This window comes from Eptesicus fuscus, chromosome 2 (assembly GCF_027574615.1).
Source record: "Eptesicus fuscus isolate TK198812 chromosome 2, DD_ASM_mEF_20220401, whole genome shotgun sequence".
NCBI lineage: Eukaryota > Metazoa > Chordata > Mammalia > Chiroptera > Vespertilionidae > Eptesicus > Eptesicus fuscus.
Window position 1 is genome coordinate 44,388,880 of NC_072474.1, and position 18,031 is coordinate 44,406,910.

The 18,031-nt window shown below is 45.5% G+C and overlaps 1 protein-coding gene across 1 annotated transcript in view; it reads right to left on the reverse strand.

Annotated features, from left to right (window-relative positions):
- Positions 1-1,102: 1,102 nt before the first annotated feature.
- Positions 1,103-18,031, reverse strand: part of GSTCD (glutathione S-transferase C-terminal domain containing) — a 129,760-nt gene continuing 112,831 nt past the window's right edge. Inside the window, exons 9-12 of the mRNA XM_054726847.1 lie at positions 12,780-12,913; positions 10,413-10,443; positions 4,815-4,884; positions 1,103-1,761 (exon numbers count right to left, since the gene is read on the reverse strand). Coding sequence (XP_054582822.1) covers positions 1,625-1,761; positions 4,815-4,884; positions 10,413-10,443; positions 12,780-12,913 — 372 coding nt within the window. The 3' untranslated portion in view covers positions 1,103-1,624. The remainder of the gene's footprint in view (positions 1,762-4,814; positions 4,885-10,412; positions 10,444-12,779; positions 12,914-18,031) is intronic.

Consider the following 18,031-nt stretch of genomic DNA (forward strand, 5'->3'; position numbering starts at 1 on the left):
TTAACCCACAGTGATAAAAAAGTTATTTATTAAAGACCTTTCTCCTCACTGTATGTCATAGAGAGTTGAAACCATCCTATCTAATAAAAGGGTAATACGCAAATTAACCATCACTCCGTCACAAGGATGGTGGCACCCATAGCCACAAGATGCCCAGTGCTCTCAGCCCTGCTGGAGTCCCCCAGTCCTGGAGGGGTGGCTGCTGAGAGTGGGCAGCGTGAGCGACCTGGCGGAATGCTTGCTTTGTCGCTGTGGCACCCGGCCACGGATGGGCCTCTGGGCCTCTGGGCCGTGGAGAGCCTCTGGGCAGCGGGTGCGGAGGGGCCAGGCCCCGCAGAGAGCTACTGGCACACGGACTCATGCGCAGGGCTACTAGTCAACAATAATGAAATAAATCTTATCTGAAATGAAATAGCCTAGGACCGTGGTCGGCAAACTGCGGCTCGTGAGCCACATGCGGCTCTTTGGCACCTTGAGTGTGGCTCTTCCACAAAATACCACGGCCTGGGTGAGTCTATTTTGAAGAAGTGGCGTTACAAGAAGTTTAAGTTTAAAAAATTTGGCTCTCAAAAGAAATTTCAATCGTTGTACTGTTGATATTTGGCTCTGTTGACTAATGAGTTTGCCGACCACTGGCCTAGGACATGTTAAAAAAAAAAAAAGCAGATCGTGAGAAAGGACATGCCATCTGTCCTTAAAAACTTTGGCTGGTGGAATAAGAATTTGGGTAGAGAGAGCTATTCAAATAAGCTTATATGTGCTGTACTTCTCCACCTCTGATTTATACTCAATAAGTTATATCCCCAAATATGACTGACATCTGAAAAACAAATCCTGTGACCATTATGATATACAGATATATAATTCAGTAATCTTTTTCAGAGTCTTGAAAATAATGGATCCTCAATAATTATTTAATTAATGTACTTACTGATTAGTTAGAATTTATGTCCAAATTACATATGCCCATAATGGAAAATATACTGCAATTATATTATAATGTCTTCATATAAAATGTTTGAACCAGAGATGATTTCATTAGGTGATTTATGGGAAGTATATTTAAATTGAGTATATGAAATAATGTACAAATCCAACTCACCCCAGCTTAGAAGTTTAATCATACTGTAATTACCTGACTAGATTTTTAAAACAATGATAGAAAAAGTACTATTGTTAGAAATATAAAACAAACACACACACAAACAAATCCCACTGAGTCTAATTTTGGCCTCCACCGGGGTATCTACATGATTATAAAGGCTACAAGTGCATTGTTTTGAACTGAACACCACATTAGCCAGATCAGAAAAGCTGTGAACTGAGAAGGAAATTGTTATTCCAGCGATGGAACCGCAACTAGAGAGTATGATTCTGCTGGCAGCCGAGACTTCAGGGGATTCTCACTATGAAAACCAGTGGTCTTTTAATCACACATTATAAAAGCATTTGCGATGCTTTGCAGGCTGCCTTTCTTCAAAGATTTTCCTGCTGCTTTCCTTCCTGAGCACAATAGGTTCAAGATGGCTAATGCTGTTTCCTAGTTGTGCCAAGAACCTCCTGAATGCCACTGGGCTTTCATCATGAAGACAAATGGCAAAACATCAAATGGGAATATCTCATTCTAAATGGGGACTCCTACGATCATGTTATTTTTGGGCGAGCAGCTCTCTGGCTCCATGGATATCACTTGAACGGAGTAGCCACGCTCTTCTGCAGCTCTTGCTCGGTCCAGATCCACCAGGCACATGCACTGCTTTCCTGAAATACAGCCCATGGTATCATGAGATCCTGTCCAGCTAAGAGTGCCATTTCAATGCATTTAAGGGACTCTATACAGTGACAAAATCTATAAGTGTATGGAGAATGCTGTTTGCCCCAAGTCCTGTTTAGTGTCTCTTTCAATTTAATTCTTGATCAGTATGGAGAGAAAACAATTACAAATGTATGACATTTCAAAGATCTGTTTCTGCTAGTAATTTAAATGTTAACTTTCTAAAATATGTTTATAAGTAAATCTCAAACAAAAGCTACAGATTGTTTCCCACTTTGATTAAAAATCCATGTAAAGACCTTTACTCTTCATACCCTATGAAAACACATTATCTATCATACTGTGAAACAAATAATATCTGTTTTTCATATCTAAAATGACATGCAAACAGAGGGCCATCTGAAAGAATGTTTCAGTTTGCACCTGGAGTTTTTAGGACAACAAAGAAGTGAGAAATAGAAAATATTTGTGAAAATTCTCAATTGGGTGCTGATTATTTCAGGTAGATGTGTAATGCTGAGTGTAATATAATGTTAATTTTCAGAGCTCCTGTACTCATATGAAATAGTGGTATTCAATTTTCTTTGTAACCTTTGGAAAACAAGAGGAATCCTGACTGGCAAGTAAAGCAATGAACTTGTGTTCATTTAGCAAACTTCTATTTCAAAAGTAGCCCAGGAAAAAAACGATTTGGGGTTGAATATATTAAGTTATGGCTTTTAGACTTTTAAGTTCTTTAAATTCAATACATAAACTTCTTCATCCTCTTAGAAAAAGGTTACTGACTGTAGAATTTCATTCCATTTTTCCTCAATAACTATAATAATACCTAAGCATTATTTTTAACGGATGTATTTAAAAGATGGCTGATTCTGCTAAACGAAAGCTTCAGAAGTGAAGACAGAAAACTGAAATAGAACAGCTCTTCTGTGGAAGACAGAAGAAGCCTCACAGAAAAACGGGAAGGTGAAATCAGTAGGGAAGAATTGGCAACGAGAGATTCCATTTTAAAATATTTTGTATATTTTCCTTCAAAGGCTCATGCCAAAAAAGATTAACTGTGTTGGAGTGATATAAAAAAAGATGTCTATGATTCCATTTAAGCTAAATCACCCCCTTTTTATCAACAGCCGTATGGCTAACTTTTTCCCCCTTAAACTATGGTTCCTCCTCTAAGACTTCTGTAACTGCCCCCTCCCACCTCCATCTACTTTTCAATTTAAATGAAACATTCTCTGTCAGATGGGATGTTCTACATTCCTTCAGTACCCACCCTGGGTTTACACCGCGGCTCATTTAGCCTTGGCTTTGATCCCTGTCCAGTTAATTTTTCCTTTTCCATTACGGAGAAGAATCTCATGTGTTCACATGTTGAGGCAGTATCTTTATAACTGGAATCCAGTTGTTGGAAGTCTACCTGTTAGGGTCTGGGAAGCTTCCTAAAATGTTCACAGAAAAAAGTATGACCTGTGCAAAGTACAGATGTAGACATTTGATGGAGTCTGACTTTGAACCTGACTTTCTCATCCTTCATGCCAGTGATCACGCCAAATGCTTCTCGTCCTTAACTAGCAGCTTCCCTTCCAGCCAGTCCCTTCTGGTTTAATGCCTGAAACATCACCATGTGCACCCCCACCTACCACACCAGTGATGTCTTCTCTGAGTCTAGTGAAGTTATATAATATGTAATTCGATATATATGTAAATTACACCTCAGTGTGTGTGTATATATATATATATGTGTGTGTGTGTGTGTGTGTGTGTGTGTGTGTGTATATATGTGTGTGTGTGTGTGTGTGTGTGTGTGTATATATATATATATATATATATATATATATATATATATATTGGACTGTACATCAAATGTACAATCAACTAAAAGTGTTGGAATGGGAAAAGGAGGAGGAAGAGGAGAAGAGAAAGAGAGAGAGAGGTGGCAGGCAGGAAGGAGCAAGCTTTTTCCATATGTTTATGCGCCAGAGTGTGAGAAAGAGAAGGAAATCACTTGTTCCTTCAGCTTCAGGTCTCAAATGCCTCTCCGTATCTTGCTATGCTGACTTTGACTGTAGAGTTTAATGGCAACCAGTTCTCATATAACATGGCCCCTGAATGAAAGCTAATGACTACATCTGGCATTCTGCCGAAGACTGTTTTCCAGATCAGCATGATCTCCAACGTGGGGCTTTTCTAAATAATTTTTAAGACTAGTTTGGACTCTATTCAATCATTGTAAGCCTAACTTTGGACTCCATCACTGGTGGGCAAAAATGGACAAAAGCTTCATGTCTGGAATCAAATAATTTGGGTTCATAGGGTGGCTCTGACATCTATCAGATGAAGGAGCCTGGACAAGTTTTTGTCTCAGTTCTCTTGTCTCTAAAATATAAATAATAGTTTGTACACACTCCATAGGCATTTTTGTAAGAATTTACTAAGATAATGGGTGAAGGGCACTCAGCACAGTGCTTAAATGTTCAATAATTGTTAGCTGCTATTGTCCTTCTAAATGTCATTTCTTTTTCTAAAGCAAAGTCTTGGATAAATTTATCACTTAAACTTGAAATGCCATTGTAGGCGTTTCCATTTAGGCAATATTTAACATTATAAATGTCAAACATATTGGTCTATGATTAATAACATACAAGCATATCTTTCTTTATGAGAAGGACAACATTATCATCCTTGTTTATACGTTTTTAATCCATCAATTTTGGTGTGCATAGTTGATCTTTTTTATTTTCTTATGGGGCTTTTGGTAGGTCCTTCAGTTTGTTCATAACAGTAAGAAAGATCTAACATAATAATTCTACTCAATGTACAAACATTAAAAATGTATTTAATTTAAAAGTATTATTAACAAAAATGGGATAAAGTGTTGTTATTGTTGCATAGCGTTTTTCAATATGGATTAAGTTTTCTGGGGGAAATAATCTGTAGTTTCTTGTTGATAAATGAACCAATTTTTCCCGTACAGAGTCGCTCCATTCATTCCTAGGCCTGTGGTACGTAATCTACTCAGCAGCTGTGGTGAAACACATACCTACGAGCCTTCGTTGGGGTGGAAGCTGGACAGCTGTCTGATCTGCAAATCGGCACAGGATCATGTGTTCCTAAAAGAAAAAGCAACAGAATGTGGGTTTGTTTTAACCTTTTGCTTCAAAATTAAACATATTGTTAAAAACTACCTCATTTTTGTAGAGTATCTACATTAACTGAATAAAGCGCTGCACAAATAGTACTTTTGAAATAAGCACATTGTCAGAAAAGGGTGCTCAGAACCTTGTTTCCCTTCAGGTAGACAACTCTACATCTGAAGAGCTGTCTCAGGAACAGAGGCACAGAAGATGCTCAGGGCCATTTAACAGCTGCTTTTAGCAGAAATATCCTTACAATTGGTGATTACAGAATGTTAAACTAGAAGACCTAAGATTCATTTAAATTTTTCCTTTAATAAAATTTGAATCTCAGAAACATGACTCCAAGAACATATTCTAAGTGGCGTTTCTTTCTACTGCCAGAGGAAAAGGAAGTACTGCAGAGGATCACTGTCTGTGGCTTCTGTATTTCTCCAGATACCCAGCGGAGTGCTGGCTACTCCCCCGCCCTCCCCCTCCCTCTACCCTTTGCTCAGTTCCCCACTCTTCCCTGGCTCACTCACTCTCCTCTCACTCCAAATGCTGCAGGAGGTGTACCTATTTCTGCTTTAAGAGGAACCATAAAGTGGATCTGAAGGAATGGGAGGGAAATTACTGCTTCTGCTTAACAGTGTTAGGAAAGGTGCATTAATAAAAAGAGAAGAGGGCTTTAAAGGGATGAGAGCTGAGGAGTCTGCACAGCACTCTTAAACCCGCAAGTAGCCAAAGGTGAGTGACTCGTTGCAGTCAAAATGCCTGCGGTGCTCCCAGGACAACTGTCCACTCAGAACAGCTGCACTTTCCTAGTGTGTAATGATCTCACCTGCCAGCTTAGCCAACGGGTGGAACTTAGCTTCATCATCTGTCTCCTTGGTCTTCTGTACATTCAATTTGCAGCCTCCATTTTTAAATACGGTAATTGAAATGAGTGCAATGCTAGGTCTTTTAGAAGGTTTAACTTTTTCTCAACTTTAATGCATTTGAAAAAACATTTCAATGCTCACTGTAAGATTTAGTGGCAATGCCTAGAGTACTAATAAGATGGTTCAAATAAATAACTTTTATTAAGTTTCCATAAGTCAAAAAGGGGCAGAAGAATTTAGAATTATATAACATGACGAAAAGGCAAGAAAAAGCATGCCCTTTGTCCTCACGATGTTTGTAAATTAAGATTCATTTTAAATATAGGTATATAGGTAATACTGAGGCAATCACAGATGAGGTTTCTCTTGTCCTGATAAGTCCCACCCATACACAAATATTAGAATTATCTGTGTATGTGTTCTCCCCTGTAGAAGTTAAAGTCTGAAAGGGTGAGGCACACAGTAGGTACTCACCTACTCTGTTGGCTAATTGAACATGGAGGAGAACATTTCTAAAGTGACTCTCAAGAGATTGGGGCACTAAGTCCATGTAGTTCTGTCTGCCAGCCCACCCATCGTGGTTAAGTTAGAAAATACTGAGATACCATCTTGCCATAGTATTCAAGAATACTTCTCTATAGAGCATTTACATCTGAGACCCTCCCTCATAAAGGCTGGTGGCCAAGCAGCTTTGTGGGGTGTGGGAGAAAGAGGTGATAAAGACGAATTGGGCACCAGAGAGTTTTTTGCTCTCTGGAAGAGCCTGGGTGCCCCATCTCTTTTACCTCTAGGAATTTTTCTCTCCTTTCTAGGCAGTAAGATTGTGGCACCCGACTTCACTTCCCTAGGCTTTTGCTATACATTCTCTCAGAGTTTGCTTTACCTAGCATCACTCAAGGAGGGATTAGAACAAGGCTCTAGTTTTTGTTTACTTTTCAATTTATTTTCTACTGTATTAGCAGGGTCTTGGGAGAGAAAGGTGAAGTGTTTTGAATCTTATGAAAATAAAGTTCCTGGGATACTAATTTTGCCCCAAATCTTATAGTTCCCCAGGATATGAAAACCTAAATCCAGTAGGCAAAGATGAGAAAAGTGCCGGTTCTGAATAAAAACATGAACACGAAGTTTCTCTCTTCTCCACAGGTTCTGTGTATATGGGTGGGCAGAAGTGAGGGGTTGGGGAGAGGTGAGAGGTAGGAGACAGAGTTGGAGCTGGGCATTTAAGAGGTAGAGGTGAAGGAGATATAGGTGCCAAGGTGGTAGAATGAACATTTTTAGGTCACTGCACCTATTTCACTGTTGGAAAGAAAAGAAGGTAAAATCCCTAGAAGGCAAGGCTGAAATATAAAATGATACTATATATATTTAGTGAGTTTTTGCCAGAAGTCAAAATAACTAAACTAAAAATACAATCTAATTCATCAACTTTTAATAGGATTATTTATGTATTTCTCTCAAATATGATGATTTCTTAGATTGTATTATGTCATGCTATTATCATTTAATTAGTTAATAATGATGTTCACAAAGCTAGAAACTGGGGCTTCTGGTCAAGAAGGTGGCATAGGTAAGTGCTGTACTTGCATCCTCCAATAACCACACCAAAATACAACTAAACTACAGAACAGCTATCATTCAGAACCGCCTGAAATCTCCCTGAATGAAAGTCCTACAACTAAAGATATAAAGAAGAAGTCAAATCAAGATTGGTAGGATGGTTGGAGACTCAAAATGGGCTGGTCCTACACCCATGTCTGGTGGATAAAAATTGGGAGGAGGGCACTATATCTGAGTCTCCATCCAACCGGCTATCACTGTTCACCCTGGCCTAGTGATTCCCCGATACACCACCTCACCAACATGTAGGCCCACCCATGCTGTTTGCAGTGGCTTTCCCATATGAATAGCGTGTCTTGGCTCATGCTTCAGACTTTCCTAAAATCTTTTTAAAACATAGCATCTGGCCTCAGCATGCCCTGTACCTCTTATTAAATGGCTCCTGGCCCAGCACTAGAAGCAGCTGGCTTTGGTTTTCAGCTTGGCCTCTCCTGGACACCTCCAACCTCCAAGCCCAGCACAAGCAGCAGCCATCTGCAGATTGCTTTGTAGCTCATGCCAGGTGGCTCTGGGAAGCCAGCATACCAGGTGGACAGCATCAGACCACATCAAAGCACCACCCAACCACCTCCACAAGTGACAAATTCAAGTAGTTGGCTCAGCAGGCCCCTGTACAGTTGATCCTCTATGGTGGTCACAACCAGTCCTTGTAGCTGATCATCCTGGGGGTAAATCCCTCCCACTGATGTGCGAACAGAAATCCAAACTCAACAACAGGAGTGTGTACACAGTCCACATGGTGGTTGGAGGTGCACCTGGAGTGCCCAGTGCCAGTGAATGGGAAGGCTGTACCACTGGACCCTACAGGATACCTACTACATTAGGCCACTCTACCAAGCTCAGGAGATACAGAAGCTCTACCTAATACATAAAAACAAACACAGGGAGATGGCCAAAATGAAGAGACAAAGAAATGTGTCCCAAATGAAAGAACAGTACAAAATTCCAGGAAAAGAACTACACAAAATAGAAACTAGCAATCTACTAGATGCAGAGTTCAAAATATTGGTTATTAGGATGCTCGATGAATTTAAGGGAAGAGTAGATGAACTTAGAGAGATATTAAATTGCATAAAAAGGGCATGGAAACAATAAAAAAGAACCAGAAATGATGGATACACTAACTGAAATGAAAAGTAATTTATAAGAAATCAACAGGAAGGCAGATAAAGCTGAGAATCAAAATAGTGATTTGGAATATAAAGAAGCAAAAAAACACCACACAATCAGAACAGCAAAAAGAATTTTAAAAAATGAGGATAGTGTAGGGGGTCTCTGGGACAATTTCAAATGTACCAACATTTGCATCATGGGGGTGCAGGAGGGGGAGAGGGAGGGGAAGAAATTGAAAACCCATTTAAAACAATTATGACAGAAAATTTTCCTAACCTGGTGAAGGAAATAGACACACAAGTCCAGGAAGCACAGAGAGTCTCAAGTTAGATGAACCTAAAGAGGCCCACACCAAGATGCATCATAATTAAAATGCCACAGGTTAAAGACAAAGAGCAAATCTTAAGAGAAAAGCAGTTAGTTACCTACAAGTGAGCTCCCATAGGACTGATTTCTCAACAGAAACTTTGCAGCCAGAAGGGAGTGGCAAGAAATATTCAAAGTGATAAAAACTAAGGACCTACAACCAAGATTACTCTACCCAGCAAAGCTCTCATTTAGAATTGAAGGACATATAAAGAGCTTCTCAGACAAGTAGTAGTAGTAGTAGTAGTAGTAGTAGTAGTAGTAGTAGAAGAAGAAGAAGAGAGAGAGAAACATGAAAAATAAAATGGCAATAAAGACATATCTATCAATAATTGAATGTAAAAAACAAACAAGCAGAACAAAAACAGACTCATAGATACAAAGAACATTTTGATGGTCAACAGATGGGAGGGGGGTGGGTGAAAAATGTGAAGGGATTAAGGAGTACAAATTGGTAGTAAGAGAATAGTCATGGGGATGTAAAGTACAGCACAGGGAATATTCTAATAACTATGCCTGGTGTCAAATGGGTAAAAGATTTATCAAGATGATTACTTAGTAAGTTATATAATATCTAATTACAGGTTTAACACCTGAAACTAGTATGATATGTCAACTATAATTGAAAAATAAAAAAAATTATTAAAAAAAAGAAAGCTGGAAACTGTTCTGCTCAGGTTGGCAACTCAGAACTGTGTAATGTGCTGACTGCCATTGGGAAAGAATTCTCTGTGGGGCTCCTGTGTTTCTTCATGTCTGTGAGCAGAGGCACTGCCTTTGTTTCAGATCAGGGGTTGGCAAACTATGGCCCACAAGCCAAAGCCAGCCTATGACCCGATTTTGTGTGGCTCAAAAGTTAAGATTATTTTTTACATTTTTAAAGGTTTGTAAACTTACAACAAAGACAAGGACAATGTAGACTATGTGGGAGGTTTGTAAGTGGCTGGCAAAACCTAAAATATTTACTTTTACCGATAATTTTGTCTCTCTTCCAGATTATCCTTTTAAGATGTTTGTATAGGAAAAGGCCTTAGAAACTATATAATGTCTCCTTTCAGAGGAAAGGGCAGGAATTCTTCCTTAAAGATTACATCTTAAAACATTTGGGTTTTCTAAGCTCAGGTTTCTTTTCCTGTAATGCAACTCACTGTGTGTGTATAAGTGTTACCTGGCTCTTTTTGTGCTGCCCTGTAGGCATTGAGCCTCAGGAAGTCAGAGCAAAAATGATAGTCTGGCTACCCCTATCACTGTGAGCAATAGCTGTGTTTGTCGTTGACACAGGAGTCTCCTGTCTTCTCTCAGCATCCATGAGACTATGGCTGGCTAACTAGTTGGCTTGCAACCAGGGTAAATGCTTAGACCATTTACAAAAACTTGTCAACTATGTAAAGATTAACCTTGATTTCAAAAAGAAAATCCACATTAGATGTTCTTGAGCAATTAAAATATAACTATAGATTATATACTCTATTAGAAATCTGAGAGGAAAATATATAAAAAAGATAAAAAGTATATTAAGAATACATCTAGGTCTTTAAAGGTTACCTTGTATGATAAAGTTTTCTTAAATTGTTCACTGAAATAGAAAAGAAAAAGAAATTAGTAATTTAAATGCCAACTATGAAGAGTAGAAATAGTCTTAAAGGAACTATAATTTTATTTAAATTATAAATAAAAAAATATATTTTATCTGAAGTGTATGAAATGCTATCCTGAACTAAAAACTATGCCAGTTTGAAATGACTTTATATAAAGGCAAAAACAAATCATCAGTCTGTTATTAATTACAAATTATTTCAAAGATAGTTTATACTATTAGAGAAGCACAGTCATTTTTTTCCTCTTTCTCGCATGAGTGCCCACAGATTTAATCTGTTTTAAAATGTAAGTTCTATTGTTAGTCAGGTGCAGAGGGTCCAACAGATCAGGAGGGGGCTGCCATTAAAAAGACAGTTTATTCCTCACAGTTCCCAGGAGGAAGGGATGACAGGTAATGATGCAGGGCCACTGGGGAAGCACTAGGGGCCAGGAGGCAGAGGTAATGAGGCTTTATTGCAGATTCCCTGGGAAGGCATGGCAAGGCAGGGTGCACAAGCTTAGGATTGGCTAGTGTGAACAATGTGAGCAGTCTCTGGGGCATACGGGCTGTTCCTAGTTGTCTGCTACCTGGCCCTGGAATGATTAGGGCAGGAGGATAGTGACCCTGGAGTGGTTCTCCAATGACAAAGGGGGCAAATATCACTATATCTACAGAGATGTGATTGGTAGATACTGATCTGAGACTTTAAAATCAGTTAAGTGAGACTGCAGGTTGAGCAACTCAAATTAGCATTCTTAAGAATCTTTTTATTGCTAGCATTACATTTCTTGGTGGGTTATAAAATATGCATTTTTTAAGTAGATTTAGAATAAAATGAAATTTCAGCTATTGAAAAAGCTGCAAGTTATAGTCTATTATTGGCTTGTCCAGAGTTCCTTTATTTTTTTTCTCAGTTAGTTGCAAATTGTAGTAAAGAACAAAACAATGGAAGACAAAAATAAGAAGGCTATTGTTTGTACTTCTAATTCTAAATTATGTAGATAAGAAGCTTTTAAGTATAAATGCTAATAAAATAAAAAGATTTCTTAAAAGTAATGATGCAAATGATCAAGAAATCATTTTTGACACATTATAGGATAAACTTCCAAAACTAACATATTGAATCTATTCTATAGTTAAAATGATTGGCATGATTCTCAGTAACTATGGCTCAGAGAGTGAAATGTCATAAACACCAAAGGAGTGGCCCTCCATTAGGTCGAGTTAAAGTGATGAGAATTAGAATGTCACCCCAACTATACTATATAATAAAGGGTAATATGAAAATTGACCCTAATGGCAGTATGACCAGCCGCCATGATGCTCACTGACCACCAGGGGGCAGATGCTCAACGCAGGAGCTGCCCCCTTGTGGTCAGTGCGCTCCCATAGGGGTAGCTCCCCTCAGCCACAAGCCAGGCTGATGGCTGTGAACACAGCGGCAGTGGCAGGAGCCTCTCCTGCCTCCTCAGCAGCACTAAGGATGTCCAACTGACAGCTTAGGCCTAAGCTGTCAGTCAGACATCCCCCGAGGGCTCCAGGGCTGCCAGAGGGATGTCTGACTGCCAGCTTAGGCCCGATCCCCGGGGGAGCAGGCCTAAGCCAGCAGGTGAACATCCCCCGAGGGGTCCCGGACTGTGAGAGGGTGCAGGCCGGGCTGAGGGACCCCCCCAAGTGCACGAATTTTCATGCACCGGGCCTCTAATGTGGGAGAAGAAGCACTGCAAAAATGGCTGTCAAACCTGCAGACTAACCATCACCACTACCGTAACTAGCAACAGCTTATATTTATTGAGTATTAATTCCACGGTGGCTTCTAAGGGCTTTACCTATATATCATTCAATTCCCACAAAAACCTTGAGGTAATTTACTATTATAACCTCCATTTTGTAGATGAGAAAATGTAGGCAAACAGAGTTTAAGTAAATTGCTTGAGGTGAGACAACTTAAAAAAGAATGAGGAGCCAATATTTGCACCAGGAGAAATACTTCCAGGCTCTAAGCACTTAACCACCACACCTCCTGCCTCTCCTAGGGAACGAGTTCCATTCAGAAGTACACAGAGAAGTGCTGAAGCTGTAAGGCTTCTGGTCGTCAGACTCCTAAACAGACTTGCTTCTAAATTTCTGCAAGAGCTTGATCCAGGAGAAAAATCAAGGGCAGACATCGAGGAGACTCTCTCTTCCTTGTAAAACTTATAAACAGTACTTGCCATTGTGGAAAGAGGAAAAAGAGTTCAAAACTGAAGTCTCATTACACCTTTATATCAAAAGAGCTGTGTGCATTGGTTTAATCCCCATATTAGTGCCTAAAGTAGAACACTGACTTTCACCTTTTTGGAAAATTAAACTTGGAGGTATTCTGAATAAAACCATAACAGCAAGGGCACGTGACGAAGGCAGCCCGTGTTTGGATGCAGTGTTCAATCACCATGTCTGTTGCCACTCCACAGGCATGCAACGCCACCTGGAAAACAGAACGAGACCTTAGCACCAGGTTCTAACAGTGCTATTTTTGTGCCTCTTAAAGATACTTTTTGTGAGGACTGATCTTCAAGAGATTTCAAATTACCAGAATATCCTACATTATAATAGAGAAACATGCAAAATGACCGCACCTCCTCTATGCCCATGATTGGGCCTGCCAGAGGCTGGGGGCGGGACTCCGGGTGGCCTAACTGGCCATTGAGAAAACCAAGATGGCGGCGCCAAATCCTCTTAGTTCCGGGGGTCCTGGTGAGTGATGGCAACCCTAGAGGGGCATGGTATGCACAGCCAGCAGCCTCCCGGGGGTCCCGGGACCCATCGTGACCCGGGGGGCGTGGCTGGGCACGGCCAGCAGCCTCCCGGGCGTCCCGGGACCCATCGCGACCCGGGGGGGCGTGGCCGGGCACGGCCAGCAGCCTCCCGGGCGTCCCGGGACCCATCGCGACCCGGGGGGGCGTGGCCGGGCACGGCCAGCAGCCTCCCTTGCGTCCCGGGACCCATCGCGCCCGGGGGGGCGTGGCCGGGCACGGCCAGCAGCCTCCCGGGCGTCCTGGGACCCATCGCGACCCGGGGGGGCGTGGCCAGGCACGGCCAGCAGCCTCCAGTGGGGCCCGCGACCCATCGTGACCCGGGGGGCGTGGCTGGGCACGGCCAGCAGCCTCCCGGGCGTCCCGGGACCCATCGCGACCCGGGGGGGCGTGGCCAGGCACGGCCAGCAGCCTCCAGTGGGGCCCGGGACCCATCGCGACCGGGGGGGCGTGGCCGGGCACGGCCAGCAGCCTCCCGGGCGTCCTGGGACCCATCGCGACCCGGGGGGGCGTGGCCAGGCACGGCCAGCAGCCTCCAGTGGGGCCCGCGACCCATCGTGACCCGGGGGGCGTGGCTGGGCACGGCCAGCAGCCTCCCGGGCGTCCCGGGACCCATCGCGACCCGGGGGGGCGTGGCCAGGCACGGCCAGCAGCCTCCAGTGGGGCCCGGGACCCATCGCGACCCGGGGGGGCGTGGCCGGGCACGGCCAGCAGCCTCCCGGGGGTCCCAGGTTCAATGGCGACCCGGGGGGGCGTGGCCGGGCACGGCCAGCAGCCTCCCGGGCGTCCTGGGACCCATCGCGACCCGGGGGGGGCGTGGCCGGGCACGGCCAGCAGCCTCCCGGGCGTCCTGGGACCCATCGCGACCCGGGGGGGCGTGGCCAGGCACGGCCAGCAGCCTCCAGTGGGGCCCGCGACCCATCGTGACCCGGGGGGCGTGGCTGGGCACGGCCAGCAGCCTCCCGGGCGTCCCGGGACCCATCGCGACCCGGGGGGGCGTGGCCAGGCACGGCCAGCAGCCTCCAGTGGGGCCCGGGACCCATCGCGACCCGGGGGGGCGTGGCCGGGCACGGCCAGCAGCCTCCCGGGGGTCCCAGGTTCAATGGCGACCCGGGGGGGCGTGGCCGGGCACGGCCAGCAGCCTCCCGGGCGTCCTGGGACCCATCGCGACCCGGGGGGGGCGTGGCCGGGCATGGCCAGCAGCCTCCCGGGGGTCCCGGGACCCACCGCGACCCGGGGGGGTGCTTGGCCGGGCACGGCCAGCAGCCTCCCTGGGGTGCCGGGACCCATCGCGACCGGGGGGGCGCGTGGCCGGGCACGGCCAGCAGCCTCCCGGGGGTCCCAGGTTCAATGGCGACCCGGGGGGCGTGGCCGGGCACGGCCAGCAGCCTCCCGGGGGTCCCGGGACCCATCGCGACCGGGGGGGCGTGGCCGGGCACGGCCAGCAGCCTCCCTGGGGTGCCGGGACCCATCGCGACCCGGGGGGCGTGGCCGGGCCCAGCCAGCCGCTCCAGGGGTGATGTCCCTGGGTAATCGCCACCCTCGCCTAAATGGCTCGTGCTGAGAGGGATCAATGGGGCTGGGGCCAGTGGAAGGAGCAGGTGGTAGTTGACCACCGAGGCCATCTGCAGCAGCCGGATGCAGAGCTGGGGTCCACGTTCTCCAGGTTGGCCTCCGTGGGGCCCGAGTCGCACCCATAGTAGCCGAGTGGGCATGCTGGCATAGTAGCCCCAGCATGAGGCCAGCTTCCCAAGCCAGGCTGCGGAGGGAGGGAGGGCCTCTGGGCTGGGAGCACTCCCCCACCCCAGTGGACAGGGCACAGAGAGCAAGCAGCAGAGAGCTACTAGAGGTGGTGGGTGTGGTGGCCTGGCTTCCAAGAGGCTGGCTTCAGCTGCTGTGGCCTGCGCTGAGGTGGCTGGTGGTGGGGGCAACTGCGTGGGCACATCCGAGGCTGGGGCACTGGGAGACGTGGGACTGCAGCCCAGAAAGCGAGGCTCCGGAGGACCTGGTCACCGACCCCGGGCGTTAAAGCCGCCTCCTACAAGATGTATCCTAGCCTAGGTGTGTGGGAAGCAGATTCAGGAACCTCTCCCTTTGCGGCGCCAGAGCCCAGGCCTGCCAGCACCCCAGAGGAGACCCCCACCAGGATCGGGGGCGTGACCAGTCTCTAAACCAGGGTGGCCATTAGCCTAGGCCTGCCAGCACCCCAGAGAAGACCCCCACCAGGATCGGGGGCGTGACCAGCCTCTAAACCTCCCGCAGCCCTAGCCCAGGCCTGCCAGCACCCCAGAGGAGACCCCTGCCAGGATTGGGGTCATGGCCAGCCTTCAAACTGTGGCGGCCCCTAGCCCAAGGAGGCCTCCTGGCCGAGGACGCCTGAGTCTGTTCTTGACCTAGGGCCGGACTCTCCCCACAAGGGACTCAGAAGCCACCAGAGTCTAACTGCCAGTCTCTGGGAGTGCATCCACTGTCCACCAAAAAGTAGGGCCATCAAAGCATTCAGTCTCAGTGCAGGCACAGGTCTGTGGCTGACGGGGTGGAGGCCAGACCAAAACAAAACAGCAGAAACACCCTGCCCACCTGGGCGGGTACTGCTGTAGTCCACGTGGCCTGGGCAGTGTAGAAAGCGCTACCTTCTCCCAGGTCCTGTGCTGGCACCGCCGCCTCGCTCACCCTCAAGCCCCCCTGAGTCCTGACAGCAAAGTGTGTGGGGCATTCTGCAGGAGTTGTGCCGTTCTGGGTGCTTTTGCCCAAAGACACACTTTGGGATGAATTCAGAGCCACATCTCATTTCCCATGACACTGGAAGAACCATGTAAAAGGATTTTGACAAAAGCTTTCCACATCTCTGTTTATTCTTTTGAATCCATAAAACGACCTTAAAAAAAGCATCCGGGCCACCTAAGAAAGAATGCACTTTCTGGCCAGAGCACGCAGGATTCTTTTGCCCAACAGGTTAAAGGGAGCAGAGCTGGCACAGTGGGAATGGCCCTGGTGCCCTATGAGGAGACCGGGGGAATGGGGTTGCCGAAATTCCATAAGCCTCTTGCCACCTTCTCCTTTGCAAACCACACCATCCAGATCCACCAGGACTGGAGGCAACTGGGAATCACAGCCGTGATTTGGGACATGGTGAGCAAATCTTGAGGGGCCTCTGTAAACATCTGCAATTGATTATAAGACTGGTCTTTATTTAAAAAGAAATAAAAGAACAGCTTTGTTGAGAAATATCCATATACTGTACATGTCACCTAAAGTGTACAATGAACTGGTTTTTTAAAGTAAATTCAGTGGTACAACCATCACCATGCTCAATTTTTAAATATCCTCATGACCCATCCCCTCCAAAAAAAACTTCTACCCATTGGAATCACTTTCCTGATCATCTTCCCCAAAATAGATTGTACTTTAAAGGTGGGTAAAGGAAAGTTGAGGGAAGTTAAAACACTGCACAAAGGATATTGTAAGATGACAAAGCCCAAAGTGAAGCTCATGTGTTTTCTTTAAAATATATATATTTTTAAAATGTCAGAAAGGGAGAGGGAGAGAGAGATAGAAACATCAATGATAAGAATCACTGATCAGCCGAAACCGGTTTGGCTCAGTGGATAGAGCGTCGGTCTGCGGACTGGAAGGTCCCAGGTTCGATTCCGGTTAAGGGCATGTACATTGGTTGCTGGCACATATCCTGGTGGGGGGTGTGCAGGAAGCAGCTGGTCGATGTTTCTCTCTCATTGATGTTTCTAGCTCTCTATCCCTCTCCCTTCCTCTCTGTGAAAAATCAATAAAATATATTAAAAAAAAAAAAAAAGAATCACTGATCAGCTGCCGCCCACAGGCCCCCTACTGAGTCCTGACATTGAGCCCAAAACCCAGGCATGTGTGCCCCTGATCAGAATCAAACCTGGACTCTTCAGTCCACAGGCCGATGCTCTCTCCATTAAGCCAAACTGACCAGGGCCATGTGTTTTCTTCAAGTTCTGCGTGGTTTTAATGGTCCCCAAATCTATACTAATAAAAGGATAATATGCTAATTAGAGTGGTTGTCTTCCGGACATCTTTCCAGACAAAGCCGCAGTGGCTACAAAGGCCAAGGCTCAGGCAGCCATAACCAGCTGCAGTGGCAGCAGCATTGGGGTTATGGGGGTGGTGCCTCCAGAGGGAGGCCAGACTGGGGGCCAAGGCACAGGCAGTTTGGGGTGATCAGGCTGATAGGGGAGGACAAGGTAGGGGCAATCAGGCTGGCAGGAGATCAAGGTAGGGGCGAGCAGGCAGGCAGGCAGTGGGGTTAGGGACAATCACGCAGGCAGGCAGGTGAGTGGTTAGGAGCCAGCGGTTCCGGATTGTGAGAGGGATGTCCGACTGCTGGAAGTTGGACATCCCCTGAGGGGTCCCAGATTGAAGAGGGTGCAGATTGGGCTGAGGGGCACACCCCCCCACCCCCACCCCCAGTGCACGAATTTCGTGCACCGGGCCTCTAGTTATTCCATAATAGTCTTCATGTGGACACACCAAAGAACTAGCTAGCTAGTCATATTAAGAAAATTAAGCAAAGTTGAAAAATTAAAAGTGTAATATTGCAAATGAAGCATAAGATTCATTTAGTAGAAAATCTGATGTGATGGAAAATATAATATGTATGCATGTCTAAACTAGTGCTCTTGCTTTTATGAATTTAGTTCAGTTGTAGCATTGTGGTGAGAACACTAGGTTGAAATAAGAATTTCTTCTAGTCTAGAACTCGAGTTGGGCCACTTAAAATTCAGTTTTTTTGGGCTTTAGTGTTCTCA